The 26,068-nt window shown below is 52.3% G+C and overlaps 1 protein-coding gene across 2 annotated transcripts; it reads right to left on the bottom strand.

The window, feature by feature from the left end:
• Positions 1-4,340: 4,340 nt before the first annotated feature.
• On the bottom strand, positions 4,341-25,997 carry Slc26a11 (solute carrier family 26 member 11). 2 transcript variants are annotated; one of them, XM_045159807.1, is made up of 17 exons: positions 25,968-25,997; positions 24,660-24,895; positions 23,852-24,044; positions 23,485-23,570; positions 21,012-21,091; positions 19,075-19,217; positions 17,906-18,081; positions 17,491-17,563; positions 13,335-13,385; positions 11,665-11,725; positions 10,511-10,566; positions 9,760-9,900; positions 8,723-8,850; positions 8,428-8,527; positions 7,813-7,946; positions 5,379-5,451; positions 4,341-5,192 (listed from the first exon to the last, which is right to left on the bottom strand). In XM_045159807.1, the coding sequence occupies exons 2-17, from the start codon at positions 24,891-24,893 to the stop codon at positions 5,101-5,103; spliced, it is 1,821 nt and encodes a 606-aa protein (XP_045015742.1). In that variant the 5' UTR covers positions 24,894-24,895; positions 25,968-25,997; the 3' UTR covers positions 4,341-5,100. The 2 variants fall into 2 exon arrangements, with proteins under 2 accessions (XP_045015742.1, XP_045015743.1); XM_045159808.1 differs by lacking the exon at positions 25,968-25,997 and having other exon boundaries at positions 7,813-7,943; positions 24,660-25,135.
• Positions 25,998-26,068: the final 71 nt, after the last annotated feature.

A 26,068-nucleotide genomic window follows, 5' to 3' on the forward strand; every position in this document is an offset into this window, starting at 1 on the left:
AGTGTTACTGCAAATAAAGTCCAGATGCATGTGCCACTTTGTGCATCTGGCTTTATGTGGATACTGGGGAATCGAACCTGAGCTATCAGGCCTAGCAAGCAAGCATCTTTAAGTTCTGAGCCATCACTCCAGCCCAAAAGAAATTCTTTAAAAGAAATCAGTAAACTGGATAAATTTTAAATTTTAATTTGTAACCTAGTTTCAAATTTTCACTTAATCTTTAAACTTATAGAGTTATATACTTTATGGAAAGTAACTTTTTATTGATGTTATTGTTAATTGTTTTGTTTTTGAGACAGGGTCTCACTCTACCCCAGGCTTACCTGGACCCCATCTTGTAGCTGGTCTGAAATTCATAGAAATCCTCTTACCTTACTCAGGCTGCCATGTACTGAGATTACAAGTGTGAGACACCATGCCTGGCTACAAAGTAACTTTAAAAGCCACAAAACCACATGCACAGCTATGAAGACATTTAAGCATGCCTGTCTCTATCAGTGGGTGCTTTCTTTAATAAGCTCTAACTTTGCTTCACACTGACAAAATCTGAAAGTCTTTCCTGCAGGTCTAAGTCCTGATTCCAACTGCACTGACTAGAGGTCTTTGAGGGCTCTGAGGGATCTCAGCTGCAGAGTCACCAGGGTTGAGTTGCCAGTGCAAGCTTGGAGCCTCCCTCTCCAGTACCAGAAGCCTGTTCTCCAGTAAAGCTCTTCACTAAAACCTTTGAGAAGCTGCCTGGGTGTGAACAAAGCACTTAGGGCAAGGGTCAGTCGAAGAGTGGATGCCTTCCAGGTTTTAGCTCTGGGTCTCGTCCTCAAGCCACAAAAAGAAAAGAAAAAAAAATAGGGCAGAGGGCTAACAAAATGGCTCAGGGGTTAAGTGTGAGTCCTGCATAAGCCTTAGGGGCCGAGAGGGGCCGAAACTGCCCAAGTTTGAATTTCTATAACTCATGTAACAGCTGGGCGTGGCCACGTGTGACTGTCACCCCCGTCCCACAAAGGGGAGCAGAGACCAGGGAATTGCCCGGGCTCACAAAAGTCAGCAAGCGCCTGTGTCAGTAACCCTTGCCCCAAGAACGAGCAGAAGACGGTCTGGGGAGATGGCTCAGTGGTTAAAGGATCTTGTTTGCAAAGCCTGTAGGCTGGGATTCAGTTCCCCAGCACCCACCTGCATAAAGCCAAACACACAGAGTGGTGCATGTGTCTGGAGTTTGTTTGCAGCAGCAGGAGGCCCTGGCATGCCCTTTCTTCCTCTCGCTCTCAAACAAACAGATATTTTTAAACAATTTTCTTTTATATATATTATTGCAGGTTATCCACTATTGTCCCCTCACCCCAACTCCCATGACCCTGAGGGCCTCTCCTGAGCGGGGTCATGATAGTCACTGTGGGGTTATAAAGGCCTCAGTAGTGGGGTAGTGGGGGGACCATGCCTCTGGGTGTTCCTATCTACTCTGTGGCTCTTACAGTCTTTCTACCCCTCCTCCCCCTTCTGCAAAGTTCCCTGAGCCACAGCAGACCTGTTGGCAGTCTGTTTTAGTGCTGACTTGTTTGTAGTCTCTGGATTTCTGCTTACATAGGTTTTTATTATCCTAAGTGTCTGTTACCATCGCCTTGGTTGTCAGGCTAGCAGTAAGAGCAGTATTCATGACATCACTTCCTCTGCAATTTCTCCTGGCCCCTGGCAGATGTGGAAAGTCTCATGGTGGGCAGTTGGCTATCTTCTTGTCTTATCAGTGGGTCTAGACTCTCCTCCATTTTCTCTACCATCTGTAAAACAAAACAGATTTTCCAACCAAGTGTGAGAGCTATTTGGGTTGAAGGGGGTATGCAGAGTTGTTTAGGAAATTTTTGGTATGCCAGCTCTCTTTTCCCTGACTCTGGATTCTGACTTGTTTTCCAGTACCAGGTATGAGTCCCTCCCACTGAGCAGGCCTTGTATCCAATCAGAGAACAGTTGGTTACCTGTAGAGGCTGCATGTCACTATTATACAAGTGTGTGCATCTTGTCTGGCTGGTTGGTTGTGTAGTCTGCAGGGTCCCTGCTTATTCATGCTGCTGGTGACTGGTCCTGTGACAGATCCGATAGGGCTCTCCCGAGCTATGAGGGCTAGCCAGGGGGGAGCTAGTTTCCATTTCGCCCTCAGTGTGGTATTCTGATGTTCTGTGACCGCAGCCTATGGTGTCTTCAGCAATAGGATCTTACCTTTTAGCTCTGGCAGGTAATCAAGTGTTTTGGCAATGGCCTGCATTGTTTTGGAGACCTCATGGGTCTCCCTGGCCAACAGCTCACTGTGAGGAGTAACTGAATTCTGGGCCTTGGATTTAGCAGCCAGAGTCCGTGGAGAGAGATTGAACATAGGTCCTTAGGCTTTGCAGGCAAGTGCCTTAACTGCTTAACTCTCCAGCCCTCACTTGCTATTTTGCCACTGCAAATGTCAGGCTAGCAGGCCCACCATTGTCCAGATTCTCCTGGCTCTGTCGTAGGCGCGACGGAATTACAGACGACACATGTGCACTTGCATCCAGTTCATGTGCGTGCTGGACGTCTGAACGTATAACCAGGCTTGCACAGCAAGTGCTTTTTACCACTGAACCATCTCCACAGCACCCTCCCCCCTTTTTCAGACAAGGCTTTGCAAACTCATAATCCTCCTTCCAGAGGGCTAGGATTACAGTTATGTGTCACCATACCTGGCTTGGTCTAAACTTTTTTTTTCTTTTTTTTGCGCTGAGTAGATGATGTGTGGTGCATGCGTTCACATGCATGAGTGTGTGGATACCACAGAGCGCAGCCACGTGCAGGTCTGAGGACAAGTCCAGGAGTTGGTCCTCACCTTCCACCTCGCTCACGGCAGGGTCTCTCGTTTTCGCTGCTGCATTTGCCAGTCTAGCTGGCCAAGCTTCTGAGCAGCTTTCCTACCTCTGCGTCATGTACGCAGAGGCACGCTGGGACTGCAGACCCCACACTAGCGTGCGGCTTTACGTGGGCTCTGGATATGCAGACCTGGGTACTCACGCTTCCGTGGCAAGTGCCTTATCCGTTTAGCCACCTCCCCAGCCCCAAACACCTTGTATATTACTTATTCTGTTTTTTTTTTTTTTTTTTTTTTTGAGGTAGGGTCTGGCTCTAGCCCAGGCTGACCTGGAATTCACTCTGTAGTCTAAGGGTGCCCTTGAACTCACGGTGATCCCCCTACCTGGACCTTCCAAGTGCTGGAAGTAAAGGCATTTGCCACCACCCTTGCCAACACCTTGTATTTTTGTTTTTGTTTTTTTTAAAACTTTTTTTTTTAATTTTTATTTATTTATTTAAGAGCGACAGACACAGAGAGAAAGACAGATAGAGGGAGAGAGAGAGAATGGGCGCACCAGGGCTTCCAGCCTCTGCAAACGAACTCCAGACGCGTGCGCCCCCTTGTGCATCTGGCTAACGTGGGACCTGGGGAACCGAGCCTCGAACCGGGGTCCTTAGGCTTCACAGGCAAGCGCTTAACCGCTAAGCCATCTCTCCAGCCCTGTTTTTGTTTTTTTGAGGTAGGGTCTCACTGTAGCTCAGGCTGACCTGGAATTCACTCTGTAGTCTAAGGGTGGCTTCCAACTCATGATGATCTTCCTACCTCTGGCCTCCCGAGTGCTGGGATTAAAGGCGTGTGCCACTACACCCAGCTAACACCTTGTATATTAAGGCCATTTATTATCACAGTAAATAACTCACAGATGACTTCATGAGAACATGGGTTACGAAGAAGACAGTGGCTGTCGTTCCCTCCCCATAAACACCCCTGTAAAAGTGGGGTCTTCTTTTGCCTTTAACACTTGTTTAAAATCTATAAACTAAATCCCATATTCAAGACTACTTGAGCCTGTTTTCTCAGCCCATTACTCTGAACAGCCCAAATAACCTGTTTTTAAAATATTTTTATTTACCCAAGAGGGAGAGAGGCAGAGAGAGAGAGACAGAGAAAGAGAATGAATAGGACACCAGAGTGTCCAGCCGCTGCCAACGAACCCTAGATGCATGTACCATCTTGTACATCTGGCTTACCTGGATTCTAGGGAATCAAACCTGGGTCCTTTGGTTTTGTAGGCAAACACCTTAACTGCTATGCCATCTCTCCAGCCCCCAAATAACCTATTTTTAAATCAACTTGTGTCTCATAAGGGTCAATAAATACTTCACCTAACTAGTTAACTCCTGTGCCCCAGAGGTTAGGGCTCCAACCTATGGCTTTTGGGGAGACAGCATAATTCAGTCCACCATCCACACACACGTTGAAGAGAAGGGTTATCAGATAAATTAGTACATGCATGGACCAAATATTACACTGACATCAAAAATTTATTTCAATGCAGTTTATTACCACAATAAATAAGCCACGCAGATGACTGCGTGAGGCGTGGGCACGGAGCACCATGTATGAAATGATCCCAGTCCATGTCAAACCACAGACAGAAGCCCATGCTGACAGACATGTGTATTTGCGTTTGGGGTGGGGACCTGGGGTGACCACAACAGTGCACAGGAGGGATGGGTTCCTGTATTTTTAAAAACATTTCTGGTTTTTACAAAAAACACAAGAGCTACAATTTCCATTTAAAAACAGTTACTTTTAAACACGCAACATCGTTTGGCACACCTTGGTTTTTTCTTCAGACATGGCTAGACTCTGCACCACGGTCACACACGTCTGAGGTGCCCACTCTCCCTGACTCCCAGGCCAGGCCTGACTCCAAGGAGGAACTTGGATCCAGGCAAGTGCCAGGGTCAGTGAGGGTGCCTCTCCCAGCCGGGCACACAACTGCACCTTCCTGGATTGCTCAGCCTGTCACTCTAGAGAAAGCTCGCTTGGAGCCATTACCCCTAAAACGTTCATGCCCAAGGGAGAGCTGGGAAGTGAATCCAACCGCCTCAGAAGACACCAGAGTCCCACCTGGGGACCACAGGCCACCGCGGCTCCCAGCTTCTCCTGGGGCTACCGCACTGCCTTTCCTCAGCTTCTCCACACTGGTGAGTCTACTGGGCGGCATCGGCATCAAATCACAGTGACAAGAACCTTCCAGAAGACCTTCCAGCACTGGACACCCGTCACCAGCCCCACTAATCCTTCAACAGGGCGACTTTGTGCTCGGGGACCAAGTCCTCGCAGATGTTGTATGGCTGGGTCCCTGGGTCTTGGTGCACGTATTTCTCTACAAGAAAATAGCAAGGTTTTCAAGCACGGGGGGGGGGGGGGGAGGTTGTGTGGAGGAGGGCAGGTGCTCAGGGACATGGGACAGCCACCCTTTCCCCATGTCAAGGCTCTTTCAACTCTGTGTGGCTCCAATCTTGACCACACTGGCCCATCCAGCTTACTTCAGAACGTTCCCAGCACCCACCTGCCTCCTCCAGGCTGGAAAAGTACTGGAACCCCTTCAGGTCCGCAGCCAGCAGCGTGCGGAGCACAGGCACCTGGGGGACAGACACGCTTTAATCCAGGGCAGAACACATCTGCTCAGAGTGTCACAGTAAGACACTGCTTCCCCTCCAGGGCCCAGGGCTCGTTAGAGGAGTTGTTTCACTATGAAGGGTCTCCAGGGACCATGAAGAGGAACGCTTTGCACACACACAGAGCACACACACAGAGCACACCCTGGCCAGAAGCTAAGCCATGCATCAGATGTGTCTGACTACAGTCCCCAGCACTAAGCACAGTGAGGCAGCAGACATGGGCCAGCACTGACCCCAGGAAAGCGAGGCAGGGAACACAACTCCCTGTTCATTTTGGAGGGACAGACACAGAACTCAGATGGTCAGGAGCATGCAGAGCCATAGTCAGAGGAGGGTGTGATGGCTTGAACGTGAGATGCTCCCATAGGCTCGCTGTTTGGGAAGGCTGTGGAGTTTAGGAGGAGGAGCCTTGCTGGAGGAAGTGTGTCGCTGGGGAAGGGCCTTGTAGCCCAGGCCCTGCTTCTCTTTTTGCTGTTTCTGGCCTGCCAAGGCAACATGTGATGTTGGTGCCAGCATGCCTCCTTTCCCACCATGAAACGCCTACTCAAAACGTAAACCAAATTAAACCCTTTGCCTTCCATAAACTGCTTCTGGCCAGGTATTTTGTCTTAATGGAAAGTGACTGATACAAGGGACCAGGCCATTGGTCCATAGGATGGATGTGTCACTGCCCAGCTGCTTTTTTTGTTTTTGTTTTTCAAGGTAGGGTCACTCTAGCCCAGACTGACCTGGAATTCACTATGTAGTCTCAGGGTGACCTCGAACTCATGGTGATCCTCCTACCTCTGCCTCCTGAGTGCTGGGATTAAAGGCGTGCGCCACCAACACCTGTAGCCCAGCTGCTTTTTTTTCGCTTTTATGTTTGTTTCTGAGATGGGGTTTCATGTAGATCAAGCTGACATCAAATTCACAATATAGCTGAGGGTGATCTTGAACTTTTTAAATTTTATTTTTGCAAGGAGAGATAGATAGATAGATAGATAGATAGATAGATAGATAGATAGAGAGAGAGAGAGAAGACAGAGAGAGAATGGGTTATGGCTTCTAGCCATGCAAATGAACTCCAGGTGCATGTGCCCCTTGTACATCTGGTTTCTGTGGGTCCTGGGGAATTGAACCTGGGTCCTTTGGCTTTGCAGGCAAATGCCTTAAACCACTAAGCCATTTCTCCAGCCCATCATGAAATTTTAATACTCTTGTGTCTACCTCCCCAGTGCTGGGATTTCAGGCATTAGACACCACACCCAGTTTATTTAGTGCTGGGAATAGAAACTGGGACCTCATCAACACTAAGCAAACAATCTACCTCCCGAGCTGCATCGCCAACCCAGTGTTCCAGTGTTTCTTTCCTTGTTTTCTTTTCTTTTTTTTGAGGGAAGCCCAACAGACTGGCCTGTTTTTATGAGAGACACAGACAGACAGAGAACTGGTGCGCCACTGCCTCCAGCCACTGTAATCAAACTCCAGGTGTGTGTGCCACCCTGTGTGCATGTGTGACCTTGCACCTGTGCCACCTAGTGTGCCTGGCTTACGTGGGATCTGAAGAGTTAAACATGGGGTCCTTAGGCTTCATGGGCAAGTACCTTCACCGCTAAGCCATTGCTCCAGCCCATTTCTTTTGTAAAGATAGTTTCACTCTATAGCTCTGGCTGGCCTGGTACTTGCTAGGTGGCCCAGCCTGGCCTTGCCTACATGGTACTTCTCTGCCTCAGCCTCTCAAGTACCAGGACTATAGGCCCATACCATAGCATGTAGCCACATATGTCACATTAACTCGGGGCTACAGGGAGGGCTGCTGACCCTCCATACTGTTATAACAGATGTGGTCACTTCAAGAAGTCCTGCTACCAAGAACCAAGGCTAAACAGAAAAAGTAAGACCAACCCTTTTATCACCAAGAACAACAAAGGCCACTTGGGTTATGGCTGTGAGTCCTATTTAGTGCCTTCCTGAGTTCCCATGGCCCTGTGGATCCTAGCATGTAGCTGAATCACATGGTATGAAACTCTCCTCCCTCCTCAAAATCCAACTTATAAAAAGCAATACATAACCTTTGTTCTTCAGGAAAACTGAAGCCTCTCTGGCTTTGGTGACCCACCACGCTCTGCCACGGTGTGCTAACTCCCACCGTCTCCAAAATCCTATAGCCTGCCTCTCCCAGCCCCTCTCCCTTTGCAGCTTCGTCACGCTGCCTGTGGCATGTTAGGAACTTTCCGGGCAAAGCTCCAATTCTGAAGGAGCAACCGAACTCAGCGCCTCTCTGCACGCAGGCCGCTCTTCCAAGCACTGCCTGTCTCTCGGGCGGCACACTGGCGCACCTACCTGCAGGCCGACGAAGACGAGGTTGACACCCTGCCTGTGCAAGTCCTCAAGGAGCTCCCCAAGGCCCAGCACCACGGTGTAGTCGATGCTGCTGACGTGAGTGCACTCCAGGACCGCACAGCGCGCCGGGGCTGCTGGGGGGACAGGCCAAGTCCATCACATTGGGCACAGAAGAACTCGTGGGCTCTGGAGCCGGGAAAGGGGCGGAGTGTGGCCAGCAGGGGACTGTTCCTCAGCACTAAGTGGGGCCAGGACGGTAGGGTCTGATGCTGTTACTGTCTGGAGAAAGCTGTTTCCTTCCTAGGGCCAAGAGGCACCAGGTTCCTCTAAAAGTCAAGTCTCTGGACGAAGGAACATGTCCTCATGTCTATGCATGGGCACTGGGCCTGTGCTGATTAGACAGTGGGGAAGACCATGAAATTACAGCCCACTGGGGACAGTCCTGTGTGCAGGGACATGCTCAATGATGCCCCAACCCTGATGGTCCTGAGAGCAGGCGAGTGTCTCCCTGACAAATGAGGCTGGGCTGTGGGGTCCAGACAGAGCCAGGGCCACGGTACAGGGCCTCGGGGATCTTCCATGCTGACATCTGCCCACCTAAGCTGGAGGACGCACCTTTCAGGGCTTGGTTCAGTACCATCTCCCGCAGGGCCTCGATGGCAGGGAAGTGCAGGCCACTGGCCGGCTGCAGGACAAGGACCGGCCCCTCTGAGACCTGGGGGGAAGAAGGGAAGCGGGAGCCTTGGTGGCAGATGGGAGACGGCGGCTTCTGGAAGGATTTGCCCTTCAAAAGCAGGATGCCCTGGTACAAGCGGAGCACAGGGGTGTGCGGCCGTGGCCTGGGTAACTGTAGGACACAGGAATGTGCATCCCAGGAGCCCTGCCCATACTCACTTCGTCCTGGGCATACCTGGGTCTTAGGCCTGGCCACGGAGTACAGGAGGATGAACACAGACACCAGGGTGCCAGCCAGGATGCCATACTGCACCTCCCAGAAGCACAGCAGGAATGTCACGCAGAGGGGCAGCAGATCCAGCCCTGGCAGAAAAGTCAGCTCAGGGCCGCTCTCTTCTCCCCAAGATCCCACCTGTCCCCCTGGTTTCTCCCATGCTTAAATTAACAGTGGTAGGCACAGAACTGCAGCATTCCCTCGGGCCAAGATCTCTGGTGAGGAGGGTCTGGTGACTTAGAAATAGAAGTTGTAGCGGGTCACAGCTGGCCCACAGGCCAAGATGCGAGAAAGAGCACTGGGTCCCTGTCTGCCAAGGTAGGACCAGACTCTAGGAGCAGGTGGGCAGTTGGGAAAGGGACAATGCTTGACAAGGGGCAGGAGGGGATCCTGTGACTCCTGGGCTTGGCTGGAATTCCACCCAACTTGGCAGTGCGGACATGTTCTACCTTCCCTGAGCCTCAGTTTCCCTTGGAAGCATCTAATATATTCCACACGCATACATCAATGGGTTTCAAGGCTGTCTTCAGGATGGACTGCAGAACTCCAAAGAAGGCTGTGACACATGATAAAGCCAGCCACAGTCCCATCTGATGAGCGAATTAGGAAGAAACCAAACCACGTGCATTCCTACACCTCAGTAAACCACAGACTGATGCCCTGCCAGGAAGTGCTGGTCCCCTGAGTCAGCAGCTAGGGTTGGGACAAGGCTGCATGGGGCGCCTGCTGGTCTCCCGCAGGAGAGGACATGGAGGAGGGAAGGCAGAAGCCTGCTGGTCTCCACTCGGGGCTGGACTTGGCTCTGTAGGCATTGGAGCCCAGCTCCAGCCGGACGGCCACCTCCACCAGCAGTGCCATCTCCTAGCGCTCTGTGTGACCCTTCCTGGGACACCGTCACTTCCTAGCTGCGACGTACAGTGGTGCCGTGGGGTAAAACCTGCATTAGCATTCACACACGATGCCAGGCACTGCCCGCTTCTGGATGTCCACGTACATACTCTTAACCCGCCACAGCGTCCTGAAGATCTTGGCCTCGAAGAGCGGAGCCACGGCCATGATGATGACGGCGGCCAGAGCGGACTTGGGGATGTAGTAGAAAAGTGAGGTCAGGTAGTCGAGTGACAGCAGCACCAGCACCCCTGTGAGGGGTGGCAGGGTCATGTGGGAGCTTGGGGCGGGGGTTCTCACCAGACACCCATCAAGTGATACAGCTTGGGTCAGGGTGTGGTGGGGCTGGGGGACAACGTTGAGGTACACCCCTTTAACTATGAGCTCCTTTCCTCTGCCACCATTTCCTTGCATTGGCCCAAGAAAAAGAAAGTGGAGGGGCTGGAAAGATGGCTTTGCAGTTAAGGCGCTTGCCTGTAAAAGCCTAAGGACCCAGGTTCAATTCCCCAGTATCCATGTCAGCCAGATGCACAAGGTGGCGCATGTGTCTAGAGTTTGTTTGCAGTGGCTGCAGGCCCTCCGTGCTCATTCTCTCTCAAACAAGTAATTAAATTTAAAAAGAAAAAGTGGAGGGGCTGGAGAGATGGCTTAGCAGTCAAGGCATTTGCCTGCAAAGCCAAAGGACCCAGGTTTGATTCCTCAGGACCCGCATAGGGGGCACATGCGTCTAGAGTTTGTTTGCAGTGGCTAGAAGCCCTGGCGTGCCCATTTTCTCCCTGTCTCTCTTCTATCTATCTCTCACTGCTTGCAAATAAATAAATACAATTTAAAAAAAGAGAAAAGAGAAAGTGGAGGGCTCACCAGTCACCAGACCCCCTGCTGGGGTACACACCCCTGACTGGGCATTCACAGCTGTCCTGGAAGGCAAGAGAGGAACTGTCAGTCCCTGGTGGCTGAAAGGTGTCTCTGTCCCCATGCTACAATGTGCAGCTGACCTGCCAGTAAAACCAGAGCTGGGGGCTGGAGAGATGGCGTAGCGGTTAAGCGCTTGCCTGTGAAGCCTAAGGACCCCGGTTCGAGGCTCGGTTCCCCAGGTCCCATGTTAGCCAGATGCACAAGGGGGCGCACGCGTCTGGAGTTCGTTTGCAGGGGCTGGAAGCCCTGGCGCGCCCATTCTCTCTCTCTCCCTCTACCTGTCTTTCTCTCTGTGTTTGTCACTCTCAAATAAATAAATAAAATTTAGGAAAAAAAGTAAAAAAAAAAAACAAAACCAGAGCTGGGAGTGGGGTGGATGGGCTGAGCCCGGCAGGCAAAGTAAATTAGGACAGTCAGCTTGCTGTTTTATTTTTTCTAATATACACTTCTTATTACTGATTATAAAAATACAAATCAGGGCTGGAGAGATGGCTTAGTGGTTAAGGCGCTTGCCTATGAAGCCTAAGGACCCAGGTTTGATTCGCCAGGACCCACGTAAACCAGATGCACCAGGTGGCACATGCACCTGGAGTTCGTTGGCAGTGGCTGGAGGCCCTGGTGTGCCCATTCTCTCTCTCTCTAATAAATAAATAAATCAGAAAAAAATTTAAAGAATACAATTCAGCGAACAGGAGTCCTTTGAGATCACCCCTACTTTGCTTACTTCTGGGAAGTGCTCCTGCTCTTCCATCCATAGAGCCCCCGGGCCCCCATCTCTGCTTCCAGAATTTAGGAAAGGCTTCTCCACAAACCCAGTTCATCAGGGCAGAGACTCAGTCCATTCTATCCCCACTTACTCTTGGGAATTCAGCCCCACCAACATGCCAGGAGTAATCCACGGGCTGGGAACTTCCTAATTCTAAATAAAGCATGCTGTGGGGACCATGCCCCTGAGGACACAGGCACAGAGGAGCAGGGGTGGATGACGGGGGAGAGAATGAGAAAAACGTGAAATATGGGGAAAGGGTGCGATAAGGGGAAAAGGGTCCTTGGGTCGGGCGCTCCTTCAAGATACGGAGAATTAACAACCAGCTGCTCACCTGCCAAAGCTGCCGGTGACCGGGTAGGAGGAGACCAGAGAGCCCAGCACGTTGGTGAGGCCTGGAGAGAAAACGGAGGCTTATGGGGAGAAGCAGGGACATCGGAGGACTAGAGGGATGGGAGGGGCCAGGAAGGCCCAGCTGGCTGGAAAAGGGAATGTCGGGAATGAGTTGCTATCTGCGCACCTCTCGTACTTTATGGTCTTCCAGGGAAGGAAATTAAATCTTTTTTTTTTTTTTTCCTGTATTTTCGAGGTAGGGTCTCACTCTAGCCCAGGCTGACCTGGAATTCACTATGTAGTCTCAGGGTGGCCTTGAACTCATGGTGATCCTCCTACCTCTGCCTCCTGAGTGCTGGGATTAAAGGCGTGTGCTACCACGCCCGGCTGGAAATTAAATCTTTTTAAAATTTATTTTATTTTTATTTTTTAAATTTTTATTAGCATTTTCCATGATTATAAAAAAATATCCCATGGTAATTCCCTCCCTCCCCCCCCCCACACTTTCCCCTTTGAATGGAAATTAAATCTTTATCATGCTTGCTCACATTGGTGTCTGGCCTGTTACATCCCCACTTCTAGTTCTAGGGTTAAGGTAAATCTTGTCCCAGCACACCTTCAACTCTGGCATTCGGAGGCTGAGGTGGGAGAATCACTGTGAGTTCAAGGACAGTCTGGGCCACAGAGGTCCTGCTTTAATAAACAAAACAGGGCTGGAGGGATGGCTTAAGGTGTTTGCCTGCAAAGCCAAAGGACCCTGGTTCGATTCCCAGGACCCATGTTAGCCAGATGCACAAGGGGGCACATGGCCCTGGAGTTCATTTGCAGTGGCTGGAGGCCCTGGTACACCCATTGTCTCTCTTCACAATGACTAGTGTCCCCACCCCGTAAGGTGTGTCCTGGAGGGAGTGCTCCACAGGTTCAAGGCCCTCGGGTATCACACAGCCCAGCACACATCCTTGAGAGGGAGAGGCCGGGACTGGGGAGGGCTTGGCAGAGGCTTCGCAGTGACAGGGGCACTCAGGGTCACTCTCACTCTTTACAGGTATCAAGTCAGAGACCACGACTGTGCTTCCGTCAGTGGGGACAGTCCCTCCCATTTGGACGTCCTGTACAGTTTGCATCTGCCCGTCAGTGTCCTGCCACTGGGGAGGCTGGGATCAGAACATCACCATGAGTTCAGGGCCAGCCTGGGGCTACAGTGAGTTCTTGGTCAACCTGGGGTAGAGTGAGACCCTGCCTCAAACACACACACACACACACACACACACACACACACACACACACACACCACACTAATACACAAATTCTTCCTATGGTCTTAGAGAATAGTTATATAAGACAGCTCATGGGACCCTGACAGACCCTGAGGGACCCACCTGGGGGATCCTTGGAGGGAGAACTCAGGACAGGGAGACTCACCTGAGAGGCAACCTGTCCACACCCTCAGCTCCCTTCCTGAGACGCAGCATTCCAGGTGCTCCTCAGCATAGAACACAGATACAGACCTCAGGGTGTACGGCACACAGCAGACCTAGGATGAGCTCCCTCTTCCTGGGGCTAATGGAACCTTCTGGATATTTGAGAACGGGTCTATGCTATTTCAAAAGGCCCCACTCATCACAAGCATCACTCAGCGAGACAGAGGCACTGGGCCTGGAAGCTTCTTACCAATGGCCAGCAGCTCCTGGTTGGCATCGATACGGTAGTTGTTCTGAGAAGCTGAAGGGAACAGACAAGGGACACTGTGACCGGACGTACAATGACAATCTACTTTGCTGCTGTGCATGGCACTGTTTGCAGACATGTCAAGCACACTGAAAGCGTACAGGTAGTGTGGTGCTTTGAATGTAATTCTGCCTCCTGGACACTCACGTATCAGAGTACTTACTCTTCTGAAAGGCTGAGGAACCTCTAGGAGGCAACCTTGCTGGAGGAAGTGTGTCACTGGGGGCGGGCCTTGAGGTTTTATGGCCCAGCCCCCACTTGCTGGTCTCCACTTCCTCCCTGCTCATGTGATGTTATGATGCTGGCCTCCTTCCATGTTTTCCCTGGCATGAGGGACTCTACCCTCTGGAACTGTGATCTAAATTAAAACTCTTTCCTTCCCTAAGTTGCAGCCAGTCAGGAATTTTGTCCCAGCAATGAGAAAGTAACTGATGCACATAGAGAATGAGCGTGCCTAATACAAACATCTGAAATGCTTTACGAGAGGTAGAGTGGATGGTTTATGTGTGCCTGCGTGACTCACGGTACTGGGGCACTAGGAGGTGGAGTGGACAGTAATAGCCACTTGGGTGGCATAACGACTGGTACGCTGAGGAACACACAGAGCTCAACACAACAGCACCGTTATTACAGTACTAGGAAGTTCAGCGAATGGTTAGTAATGGTCAATTAGGGCACCACAGCCATTAAGAGTATTAGGGGGGCTGGAGGGATGGCTTAGCGGTTAAGCGCTTGCCTGTGAAGCCTAAGGACCCTGGTTTGAGGCTCGGTTCCCCAGGTCCCACGTTAGCCAGATGCACAAGGGGGCGCATGCGTCTGGAGTTCGTTTGCAGAGGCTGGAAGCCCTGGCGCGCCCATTCTCTCTCCCTCTATCTGTCTTTCTCTCTGTGTCTGTAGCTCTCAAATAAATAAATAAATAAAATTTAAAAAAAAAAAAAGAGTATTAGAGGGGCTGGAGGGATGGCTTAGCGGTTAAGGCATTTGCCTACAAAACCAAAGGACCCAGGATCAATTCCCAAGACCCCACATGAGCCAGATGCACAAGGGACACATGCACCTGGAGTTTGTTTGCCGTGGCTACAAGCCCTGACATACCCATTCTCTATCTGTCTCTCTTCCATCTCTCTCTTGTGTGTGTGTTTGCAAATAAATAAATTTTATTAAAAAAGCACTAAGAGGAGCCAGGCACGGTGGAGCACGTTGTTAATCCAAGCACTTGGGAATCAGAGGTAAGAGGATCACCATGAGTTCAAGGCCACCCTGAGACTACACAGTAAATTCCAGGTCAGCCTGGGCTACAGTGAGACCCTAAGAGTGCTAAGAGGGACAGTGAGCAATTAGTAACAGGGCAGCAATGCTACTAGAGAACTAAGAGGCTCAGGGAAGTTTATAAACAGAGGGAAAAGCATAGCTAGCAGAGCACTAAGAGGAAGTGAAGGGTTACAAGCAGGCAGTTGTGAGTGGACTTTACAGGTACAAGAATACTAAGAGGCAGAGAGGAGGGTGACGGTCGCGTGTGCACGGGCACAGGTACTGGAGCATCCAGAGGCAGGGTGACAGGTGACAGTCAGTCAGGACAGCACAGGGGCTTAGTTCATCTCTGCCATTTCAATATTTTATACCGTTTCTCTAAGAAGAGGAAAATGTTGTAAACGAGAGTCTCTCTGCTTACAAGCTGAGATGGCAGAGAGTCAACGTCATCTCAGAAAGATAAGCCAGCTAAGCTTTGAGGGGAAGCCACAGGGCACAGGCCTCAGACCCAGTTGGCAGGTACGTATCACCACACTGCTCACGTTGAGCAGGAGGAACTGCAGGCCTCAGCAGGAAGAGGACAAGTGAACCAGGTGTGGTGGCGCACGCCTTTAGTCCCAGCACGGGGAAGGCAGAGGTAGGAGGATCGCTGTTTGAGACCACCCTGAGACTATATAGTGAATCCCAGGTCAGCCTGGGCTAGAGCAAGACCCTACCTCAAAATACGAAAGAAAGAAAGAAAGGAAGGAAGGAAGGAAAATAAGTGAAGAATTTAAAAGCCTAAAGCTGCACACACCCTTAATCCCTTAAAATGGTTAACCGCTGTGAGTTTGAGAGTTTAAGGCCATCCTAGAACTAGAATGAGTTCTAGGTCAACCTGGGCCTGAGTGATAACCTACCCCAGTAAAACAAAAATTAATAAATAAATTAATATATTAATGATAAAAAATATAAAAATAAAAGCCACACCTTGCAGAGGAGCCTACCGTATGTGCTGAGCCAGCAGGAGAAAACAAGCAGTTTTAGCAATTTTGTGAGGTAGTTATTCAAGTTGGTGTTTGATGATCATCCATTATTACTGATTAAAAGAAAACTTTCAGGGCTGGAGAGATGGCTTAGCGGTTAAGCACTTGCCTGTGAAGCCTAAGGACCCTGGTTCAAGGCTCCATTCCCCAGGACCCACATTAGCCAGATACACAAGGGGGGCGCACACATCTGGAGTTTGTTTGCAGTGGCTGGAGGCCCTGGCATGCCCATTCTCTCTCTCTACCTCCCTCTTTCTCTCTCTGTCTGTTGCTCTCAAATAAATAAAAAAATTTTAAAAATAATTAAAAAAAGAAAACTTTCAGCCTAGAGATGGCTTAGCAGTTAAGGCATTTGCCTGCAAAGCCAAAGGACCTAGGTTCAATTCCCCAGGACCCATGTAAACCAGATGCATAAAGTGGAACATGTGTCTGGAGTTTGTTTGCAGTGGCTGTCGGCCCTGGAGCACCCATTCTCTTTCTATCTCTGTAAGTTTCTTTTTTCTCTCTCTCTCAAGTAAATTAAGAAAATAAATATAATCTATGCATGTGTGTGTGTGTGTGCGTGTGTGTGCGTAAATTTCAATGAAACAAATTACATAAAAATAAGGTACTAAACGTGGTGGCGCACACCTTTAATCTCAGCACTCGGGAGTCACAGGTAGGACTATCACTGTGAGTTGGAAGACAGCCTGAAACTCCACAGGGAGGTCCAGGTCAGCATGGTGTATAGCAAGACCCTACCTTGAAACTGCGCCCTCCCCTCTGCTCCCCCCCCAAAAAAACAAGGGCTGGAGAGATGATGGCGCAGCTATCAGCTATCTTAAAGCACTTGCTTGGATAGCCTGATGGCCGGGGTTTCATTTCCTAAGTACCCATGTAAAGCCAGATGCACAATGTGGAGTTTGTCTGCAGCAGCAAGAGGCTGTGGCATGTCCATACTGTGTCTCTCCTTCTCTGCCTCTGTCTCTCAAATAAACAAACAAAATAAAATAAACCCAGGTGAGGTGGTACACACCTTCAGTCCTAGTACTTGGGAGGCTAAGGTAGGAGGAAAAACAAAACAGCAAAGATAATACACCTTCCTGCTTCCTAGTTGTGATGTGCCCCTATCAAGGCTAGCAGACAGCTCATCCCAACATTGGGTTCACATACAACAGTCAGTGGCACCTGCCCAGCTTAGCACTCATCACAGTGGGGGCATCTACATCCAGTCACTTGTGAAGGTCCACATGGCACACAATGCACACACGTTTACCAGCACACGGGGTCTGCCAGCGTGGACCCCTTCTCACAGTACAGCTTGAATGTCTCTCACCCAGACTCATGGAGCCAGGAGTGTTTCAGACTTGTGCATCTCACTGGCTGAGCGTGACTTGTGTCAGACTGGCGCTCAATGTGATTTCAAAGCATTTTGGATGTCCGATTAGGAATGTCCAGTCCCCATGTTTTTAAAAACATGAGCACGTATTACTTAGATTAAAATTCGAATTGTAAAAGTGAGAACAGGGCTGATGCGATGGCTTAGTGGTTAAGGCATTTGCCTGCAGAGTCAAAGGACCAAGGTTCTGTTCCCCAGGACCTGCGATAGCCAGATGCACAGGGGGCGCACACATGCTTTTACTCCCAGCACTCAGGAGGCAGAGGCAGGAGGACTGCTGTGAGCTCAAGGCCAGCCTGGGCTAGAGGGAAACCCTACCTCGAAAAAACACAAGGACAACCACCAGAGTGAGAGCAGTCAAGGCAAACAGGAGAGCAGGAGCTCAAGGGGGGAGGGAGCCCGCAGAGGCATCATGGTGGGGCGGCGGAGGCGGCGGGCATCTTACCAAAGGCTTTGGCCACCGCGATGCTCTCCAGGAGGCCCATCAGTGGCACCACGGCCAGCCCAGCACCCATATTCTGAGAGGAGAGAGTGACAGTGAACAACCTTACCTTCCACAGAGAGGGAGGGAAGGATGGGGGAGGCTGGCCAGCAGGGCGCTCTCTGTAGCCGTGCACCCCAGCTGGACTGTGCATGCATCCCGCAAGGAAGCCCGCCTCACCCTCCCCTGGAAAAGAGCAATTCTAGGAAGACTCCAGCAAACAAAACTGTCTGCCGGTGTCTAGAGGAGGAGGGACCCCGGGGTTTGAGGCAAGAAGACAAAGGAGTGTCCCGAGGTTATATCCTGTCTGAGGTTCGTTCCCGCTCCCAGGCGCAGGGGCCGCCCTGGCCTCACCATGCCGGCTCTGCCCTCTGCTCACCTGCACCATCTCCGTGAACGAGACCGTTTCATTGGCAGTGGTCAGTGAGAAGGGGGGAGTCCGCACGGGAGGGAGCCCCTCAGCTGTCTCCCCAGTCAGAATGAAGGGCTGGTATCCAGTCACCTCGAAGGAGTATGCGATCAGGGCGGCAAAGGAGACCACCAGGGCATTGCGAGCTGGGGCACAGGGGAGACGTCAGTGAGACTCGGTGTGGATGAGAAAAGGAAAGTAACTGAGGCACACACACCTCACACCCCTTTCTCACACACACCTCCCCCCCACCCCTTCACCTCTCACACTCCTCCCCCCATATACCTCACACCCTCTCCCCAATCACACCTCACAACCACTCCCCACTCACACCTCACAAGAGGATGCCCCCTTGCACACACCTCACAAGGAGAGGATACCCCAACATACACACCTCACGAGGACACCCCAACATACACACCTCACAAGGAGAGGACAACCCAACTAACATATCTCACGAGGAGAGAACACCCAACAAACACACCTCATGAGGACACCCCAACTTACATGCCTCACAAGGAGAGGACACCCCAACATACACACCTCATGAGGAGAAAGAGGTATGAGGATTGCCATGAGTTTGAGGCCACCCTGAGACTACATAGTGAATTCCAGATCAGCCTGAGCTAGAGTGAGACCCTACCTTGAGAAACCAGAAACAAACAAACAAAAAAGAGGCCCTTCAGAAGTTGATGGCTGCTACCCTTCCCACCCCCAGGCCCTGCATCAGCGAGGCTCGGGCCTGCTCGCTCTGCCTGAAGCTGCACTTTCACTCCTAGCAAGCACTCCTCTGGTCGGTCGGTGTCTGGCTGCAGCGATGTTGTACAGGGATACTGTAGCCTCAGCGTTGCAAATTGACAGTACTGTGGCCCAGAGACGGTCCCAGAGGCTGCTACTGCCAGGTAGTCAGTGGTACCCTAGCCTCTACCCACCAGAGGTGGGCACCAGCTTGCCCCAGTGTTCCTGGGGGAACAAAACCACTTCTGCCTGAGAGTTACCTGCTTGGTCTACGAGCCTGCAATACCCAATGCTCAAGTCATGTTCTGAGCAATGACATGAGAACCACAGGGGCCTCTGGGGTGGCCACCTATAGCCCAGGACATGCATGGCCCATGGCTTCTCAGCCAGCGGGCCCTCACCTGTTGTGGCAGTCCACACCAGCCCACGGCTGAGCCGCACTCCGGGAGGCATCTCCGGGTGGGCGGGAGGCACGTGGTCCCGCAACAACTTTAGCACAAGCAGCAGCACCATGCACACCAGCCCCAGGACAGCGTCACCCAGCCTGTGGACAGAGGATGGTCACTACCCGTCTTGCTGGGACTGGTGCCTTCTGGTGCTTGGTTGTGACTTTCACGTACTTAAAAAATTTTTTTTCGTGGCTGGGAGTGGTGGCACACACCTTGAATCCCGGCACTCGGGAGGCAGAGGTAGGAGGATCGCCGTGAGTTCGAGGCCACCCTGAGACTACAGAGTGAATTCCAAGTCAGCCTGGGGTACAGTGAAACCCTACCTCGAAAAACTAAAACAAATCATTTTAAAAATAAATAAATACAAAGCCGGGCGTACTGGCGCACACCTTTAATCTCAGCACTCAGGAGGCAGAAGTAGGAGGATTGCTGTGAGTTCGAGGCCACTCTGAGACTATACAGTGAATTTCGGGTCAGCCTGGGCTAGAAGTACCTCACAAAAACTACCTCAAAAAACTTTTTAAAAATGTATTTGTGATGGATATATTTTATAATCATGGAAAATGTTAATAAAAATTTTAAAAAAAGTATTTGTATAATGTTCATGTGTATACTCACTTTTATGCGTGGGTGTACGTGTGTACACGGGGACACGTGTAGGTGTGCCGAGGCCAGAGGCTAATGTCAGGCATCTTCCTTACTAACCTTTTTACTATCTTTTCTTTTCTTGGTTTTATTCGAGGTAGGGGGGTCTCATTCTAGCCCAGGCTGACCTAGAACTCACTCTGTAGTCCCAGGCTGGCCTTGAACTCACAGCAACCCTACCTCTGCCTCCTGAGTGCTGGGATTAAAGGCATGTGCCACCACACCCGGCTTGATGAGACAGAGCTTACTCTCCTGACTAGGCAAACCTGGCAGCAAGTCCTAAGGCTCCTCCTCCGTCTGCTTCCCCAGCAGTGTGAGGCTGGATCACTGGTGTGCACCACCACACCCAGTATTTAAGTGGGTGCTGGGAACTTAACTCAGATCTTCACGTTTGCCCAGCCAGCACTTTACCCTCTGTGCTGTCTCCCTAAGCCCTTCCCGCTTCTTTCAGACAGGATCTGCAGAGGCTGGCCTAGAACCAGCCATCCTCCTGCTTCAGCCTCTTGAGTTCTGTCGTAACGGGCCACCGTGCCCTGCCTGGCTCTGAGCCGGGGCTTTCGGTGAGTTTTTCTCTCTCACTGTTCTTTGCACTTTCTCCTGAATAGTCTGCACCCATCTTTTCCACTTCCAGACTGTTCACATCTCAGGCGGTGCACCCTGGGCCAGACTGGGAGCTCAGAGTCATGTATCACCGTGACAGGAGGGCTACCAAGCCCTCCCTCCCAGGACTCAACGCGGCGGGAGCGAGCGAGCGAGTGGCTCTCTTCCCAGCTCCACTAATCATGTCCGGGAGAAGGTGGGAATTAGGCATCCTGGCTTCCCACTGGGCTTGCCTCGTGGGGGGGGGGGGCAGGCGGGCGTGTAGTAGTATTTAACTGAAAGAGGGAGGGCCTCCAGAGGAGCCCCAGCTCTCCATCACTCATTGGGGGAAATGCCTGCTGCCCATGGGTTCTCTGTCAGCTCCTCTGCCTCACTAGGAGAGACTCTTGTGAGTGAGGTCTGATCCTCCTTTGACTCTCCAGGTCCCGCCAGATAAGTAGGCCCTGAGCCAGAATTACACTCTTGGTCTGGGCTGACCTGGGCATCTACATGTCTAACCTACAGCCAGGTGATGTGACATTGTTCTGGGGACCTATGTGAGGCAACACACATGCCACCCGGGGAGAAGATAAAGATGGAAGCCCAGAACTTTCTGGAAGAAAAAGCTTCCTCATCTGAGGGACAGAAACAAAGGCAACAGGTACCTGGTCTCCCCGATGTGGAGAAAGGTGTGATACACCTGCAGGAAGAACTGCCTGGGGATGTTCTGCAGTCCCAGTAGGTTCTGTTCAAACAGAGATGCCTTCAGACAGCTGTGGAGGAAGCTGGGCCCCAAACACACATTCCCTCACACCCCTCCATCCGTCCGGTCCTGGAGGAGATACCCCTGGAGTTCTGCCCTGGACTTCCCAGAGCTCAGCTATGGCTACCTCAGGGCTCCTAGGAGAGATCACCGGCCCACCCTCAGAGCCCTCAAGGCAGGAGAGGAAGTTACCCTCCTGGGGACACAAAAGCCAGTCTGGCCATCTTAAATGCAGTAAAACCAGTTCTACAACTGTGTGGTCAGGGGTCCGGTGCCAGAGGCCTAGGCAGCCTCCAACCACCTCTGCCACTGGCCCGGGCCCTGCCTATTACTCATGGCACCGCCTTCCTGCCAGAAGGAAAAAAAAAAAATCTGTGTCACAGAACCATAAAGGGATCAGCAGATCCCTGGGGAGCTCGGTATGGACTTCAGGTCTTTGGTAGGGAGGAGAAACTACTCCTGACGTTTTTTTCCCCCCTTTTGCATGTGTATGTGCAGGTCTGTGCACGGCGAGGCCTTCAGGAGAGTATCCAGCGTCCCCTCCATTGACCATCCCCGATTTCCTGGTTAGTGTGGTGGTCTAATTCAGGTGTCCCCCATAAACATAGGTGTTCTGAATGCTAGTCTCCCCAGCTGATGGCAATTGGCAATTAACACCTCCTGGAAGCAGTGTATTGTTGTGGGCGGTCTTATGGGTGTTACAGCCAGTCTCCCCTTGCCAGCGTTTGGCACACTCTCCTGTTGCTATTGTCCACCTTATGTGGCCCAGGGGGTGATGTCCACCCTCTGCTCATGTCATTGTTTTCCCTGCCATCATGGAGCTTCCCCCTCAAGCCTGTAAGCCAAATAAACCTTTTTTCCCCCCACAAGCTGCTCTTGGTCGGGTGATTTTTGCCAGCCAGTGTGAACAGAGCCCACCAGCCTTAGCAACTTTGTCCCTACTCCCCAAAGTATGGGGTTCCAGATGTATGTGGCCACACCCAGCCATTGGCATGGGCCTGGGGAATCAAACTCAAATGGTCTCCAGCCCCTCAGGCCTCGTGCTGGCTGAGCCACCTCTTCACCCCCAACCTTGCTTTGTTTTTTTTTTTTTTTTCACTGTGAGGGCCCCAAACCTGCTTCAGGCACTGAGGTGGGGGTCGAGGCGGGCAGGCAGACACAGATGGGACTCAGTTCTGGGCGTGTTAATTGCAGGTGTGACCTAATCAAGGTTTTCAAACTTGCAGGGAGAAGGGTTGCCAAGCAAGAAAGCACAGGGAAGCTCTTCCCACCGTGTGACAGGAGCACACAAAAGGACGTTCAACTCCCAGCCTGGGAGGAAAAAATAAAACCACTTAGGCTACTGAAATGAAAGATGATGTTTTCAGACTTGCCACCACACATATGTGTGTACGTAAAGCATAAAATCACACCCACCCACGCCCCTCGAGAAGTTGTTTCCTCTTCAAGAACAGACAGTGACAAACCTGCCTCCTAGGGGTCTGGGGGGAAATTGCATCAATTGTAAATCCCACCCACCCATGCCCTGATAAGTGTTTCCTCTTGTAGAATGGACGGTGACACACCTGTCTCCTAGGGGCTGTGGGGCTGGGTAACCCTAGTACACAGGTCAGTAAGCTAACCTCATTCACATCCATAGCTTCCTGTTTTGGGTTTGTTCATTCTGCATCGACACAGGCCAGTGGAGCAGCCTTTGGCCTTGGGAAACCCTTGTGGACATGTGGGGTGCTGACACAGGGTCATGAGGCAGGGGTGTGGCCGAGTATGCTATCAGGGGCCCTCGGCCCCACAGCTCCATCCTGCATATGCTCACTTGAATGCTGAGTGCCAGGGCCACCAGTGTCATTGTCCTCTAGGGATGTCAGCAAAGGGTAAGTGCCGCCCTTGGGTAACTGACGGCTGACAGTTGTAAGAGTGGATTCTGCAGTCAAATGCTCTACCACTGAGCTATACCCCTGTAAGAGTGGATTTTGGTACACTTACGGCCATAGCATTTGAACCACACAAACAGGAAGAAGCCACAGAAACGAAGCCGTGTAACTAAGTTGGTGCTGAGAAATGACCTGGGAGTCTGATCCTCCAGCTGGGCTCCCCAGTAGAAACTCAGGAGAAAGAGCCAGCCCCCTAGACTTCCTGCTGTGAAATCTGACCCTTACTCAACACCACCCCCAGGAGGGTCATCTTATTAAGGTGGACCTCCCTCACCTCTTCCCCTCCATGCACAAGCAACATGAGCTTCTTGCTCCATGGAGAACATGTGGTTACTGGCTCCAAGTACCAGGACAGGCCTTGGTCTTCTTGGTCCTTCTCCCAAGTACCCCTGCGCCGACCAGCACTAGCCACAGGGGCAGAGCCCGGGTGGGCACTGAGCCTACCTTGATCTGTCCACAGCCGATGGTGATGGTGGCAGCAGAGGTGAATCCTTTAATGACAGGGCAGGAGACAAAGTCCAGTAGGAACCCTGTGGCCAAGAAGAAATGCAGAGCCGGGTTCATTCATGTTCCACCTGGCTCCGAAAGAAGGGTAACTGAGGGCTGGGAGAGGAAGCACGGGTGGGGTTGGGGGCCAGGCTCTCATTTTTGGAGAGGAAGCAAGCCAGCCCAGGTTCCTGGACACTTCTCTAAGCATGCTGGCCTGTGTACGGAATAGAGCGGGGCTGAAGGCTGAGCTCACCCACTACGTACAGTGATACAAAGAAGGCCAGAAGCCGCTTCGCACAGCACCGAGGGAAGGCTGACTTACCCAAACGCAGGAGCCCCATGACCAGCTGGATGCAGCCAGACAGGAAGGCCAGCAGCACAGCGTAGGCAGGCTCATGGAAGGTGTAGAATGAAACCAGGAGGGACATGATAGCCGTGGGGCCCAGCGTCACATCCCGGGACGTGCCCAGAAAGAAATACACGAAGCACCCCATGAAGGCAGAGTAGAGGCCATACTGTTGGGGAAAGGCTGCAGTGAGCGCCCATGCCCGAGCACAGAGGAGTCCCCGGGGTCAACTTGGGCACACACAGAGAGGTGCACGGCCCCCCTTCTGTGAGCTACCGTGTGGACTGGCAGTGAAGAGGAGCCATTTATTTTTCTACCAGCACAACTAGGACCTTAGGGTGCTAACAACCAGAGGAAGTGGGAGGAGGAATGCTGCCTGCAGTTTGCTCTAAGGTCTGTGTGCTCATGTCTGTGCGTCTGAGGAGGCGTTCTGTTTTTCTTTTGTTGTATGACAGTCTCACTGTGTATCTCAAGTTGGCCTTGAACACTTGATCCTCCATCCTCAGCCTCCTGAGAGAGAGGACTGATTATAAGGATGAGCCACCACACTCAGCTGCAGAAATGTTAAGGCCACTATGCCAAGTGGAGCTGGTCCTAGCTGCACAATCAGAACTGGATCTTTGTGTGAGGGCTGTCACATGCTAAGGGATTACAGATCAACAGATCCCTGGGCCCCTGGAGCAGAACAAACGAAGGTTTCTGCTCTGCCCGCGGTCAGACTCTGAGGAACAGTGAGGCCACGCTGTGGGGAGGGGACAGCTGGCATTGGAGTCAGCCATTTCACCTGGGGTGGGAGTCCGGCCACTTCTGCATAGGCCAGTGCCTGAGGAATGACGGTGAGTCCCACCGAGAGACCAGCAATGAAGTCCATCTTCAGCCACTGCGCGGAGTAATGGGGCAGCCAGGCCAGGATAGGCAGCCTCCGCTGCAAGGAGGCCGGGGAGCAGCAGCAGGTGTCCGTGGCCATGCTGGAGCTGGGCGACCCTGCCTGACCCAGCGCCTTCCTTGAAGTGGGCATCCCTAGGGTGAGAGTGGGCAGCACAGACCAGTAAGCAGGGGCTGGGCTTCAGCGAACACAATTCCCTCTGGAAGAACCCACAGGTGTCAGGACTACACAGTATCTTCCCTTTTGGGAAAGGACGCTGAGCCAAGTGGCTAAATTCACCAGGACATGACGGCCTGTTAAGAAGAGGCCAACAAAGCTGTGCAGATGGGGCCGGACCAAGCATCCAGGAGCAGCTCTCTGTCCTCTCCCTGTTACTTCTCCTCAACCCCACGTGCCCCAATTCCCGGTGCCTGCTTCTCTCCACCGTCAACTCTTGCAAGTAAGAATGGCTTCTTTGTGAGAAGCGTAAAAACAATTTCTGGAGAATCTGTTTCTTTCACCCCCTCTCCGGGGACCTTGATGGTGTCAGCGCGGAGCAAAGCGGGGTCCTCGGGTACTGCGGGGCCTCGCCGGCTGTCACGGCGCGTGGGTGGGCGGCCCGGAGGCCCCAAGGGGCTGGAGATTTCCAAGTGCGCACCACCGCAGCGGGCTCCACCCACGACTGAGGGACCGCAGTGCAGAAATGGAGGCGGGGGTCTCGCACCCCGAAGCCACGCCTTACTCAGCTCCCACCTGTGGCTTTCATAGCCCAAGACAGACCCTGGAGATTCTAGTTGGTTTTAGAGAACTGGGGGTGGGGGGGCTCCTGAATCCATCCTAGGTGCGCAACATCTGCTACGAGCATCCCGTAGCCCAGTACTCACACCTGTCCCCCCTACCCCGCCGTGCGTCCCGGCGGCCCTTGTCGGGCCTCTCTGGGCAAAATCCATCCCTCCCCACCCCCACGCTGTTAGCCTGGGGTCTCCGAGTCCAAGAGCGAACCCCGTGCGGCGGGCTGAGTGCGGCCCGCCAACCCAGAGCCAGGCTGAGCGCCGCGGGGACCCCGATGGGACACGTCGAGGAGGGTCCCCGCGGGAGGGCTTATCCCCCCACCCAGCTCCGGCCCCCTATCGAGGCCGCCCCTCCCCGTGACCCTAAGTCCTGCCACCCCGGTGGCCGCCGCCGCGCCCCGACCCCACTCCGCGCGCCCGGCACAGGAAGACTCACCCACCGCCCTCGGCCGGCGTCTAGGCAGCGGAGTCCGCCGGAACCGCGGGCAGGGGAGGGGAGGTGGGCGCGGCCTCGCGCGCACGTGACCGAGGGGCGGG

This window comes from Jaculus jaculus, chromosome 9, assembly GCF_020740685.1.
Source record: "Jaculus jaculus isolate mJacJac1 chromosome 9, mJacJac1.mat.Y.cur, whole genome shotgun sequence".
Taxonomy (NCBI): Eukaryota; Metazoa; Chordata; class Mammalia; order Rodentia; family Dipodidae; genus Jaculus; species Jaculus jaculus.

Bases quoted from the DNA above. Each gene is read 5' to 3' on its own strand.
- Slc26a11 (XM_045159807.1), bottom strand. From the start codon at position 24,893: ATGCCCACTTCAAGGAAGGCGCTGGGTCAGGCAGGGTCGCCCAGCTCC. The intron at 9,901-10,510 runs GTGAGCCCTCCA...CACCCCTCACAG, and splicing joins AGCAGGGGGTCTGGTGACTG to GGGTGCTGGTGCTGCTGTCA. The intron at 5,452-7,812 runs GTAGGTGCGCCA...TCTGTCCCCCAG, and splicing joins TCGTCTTCGTCGGCCTGCAG to GTGCCTGTGCTCCGCACGCT.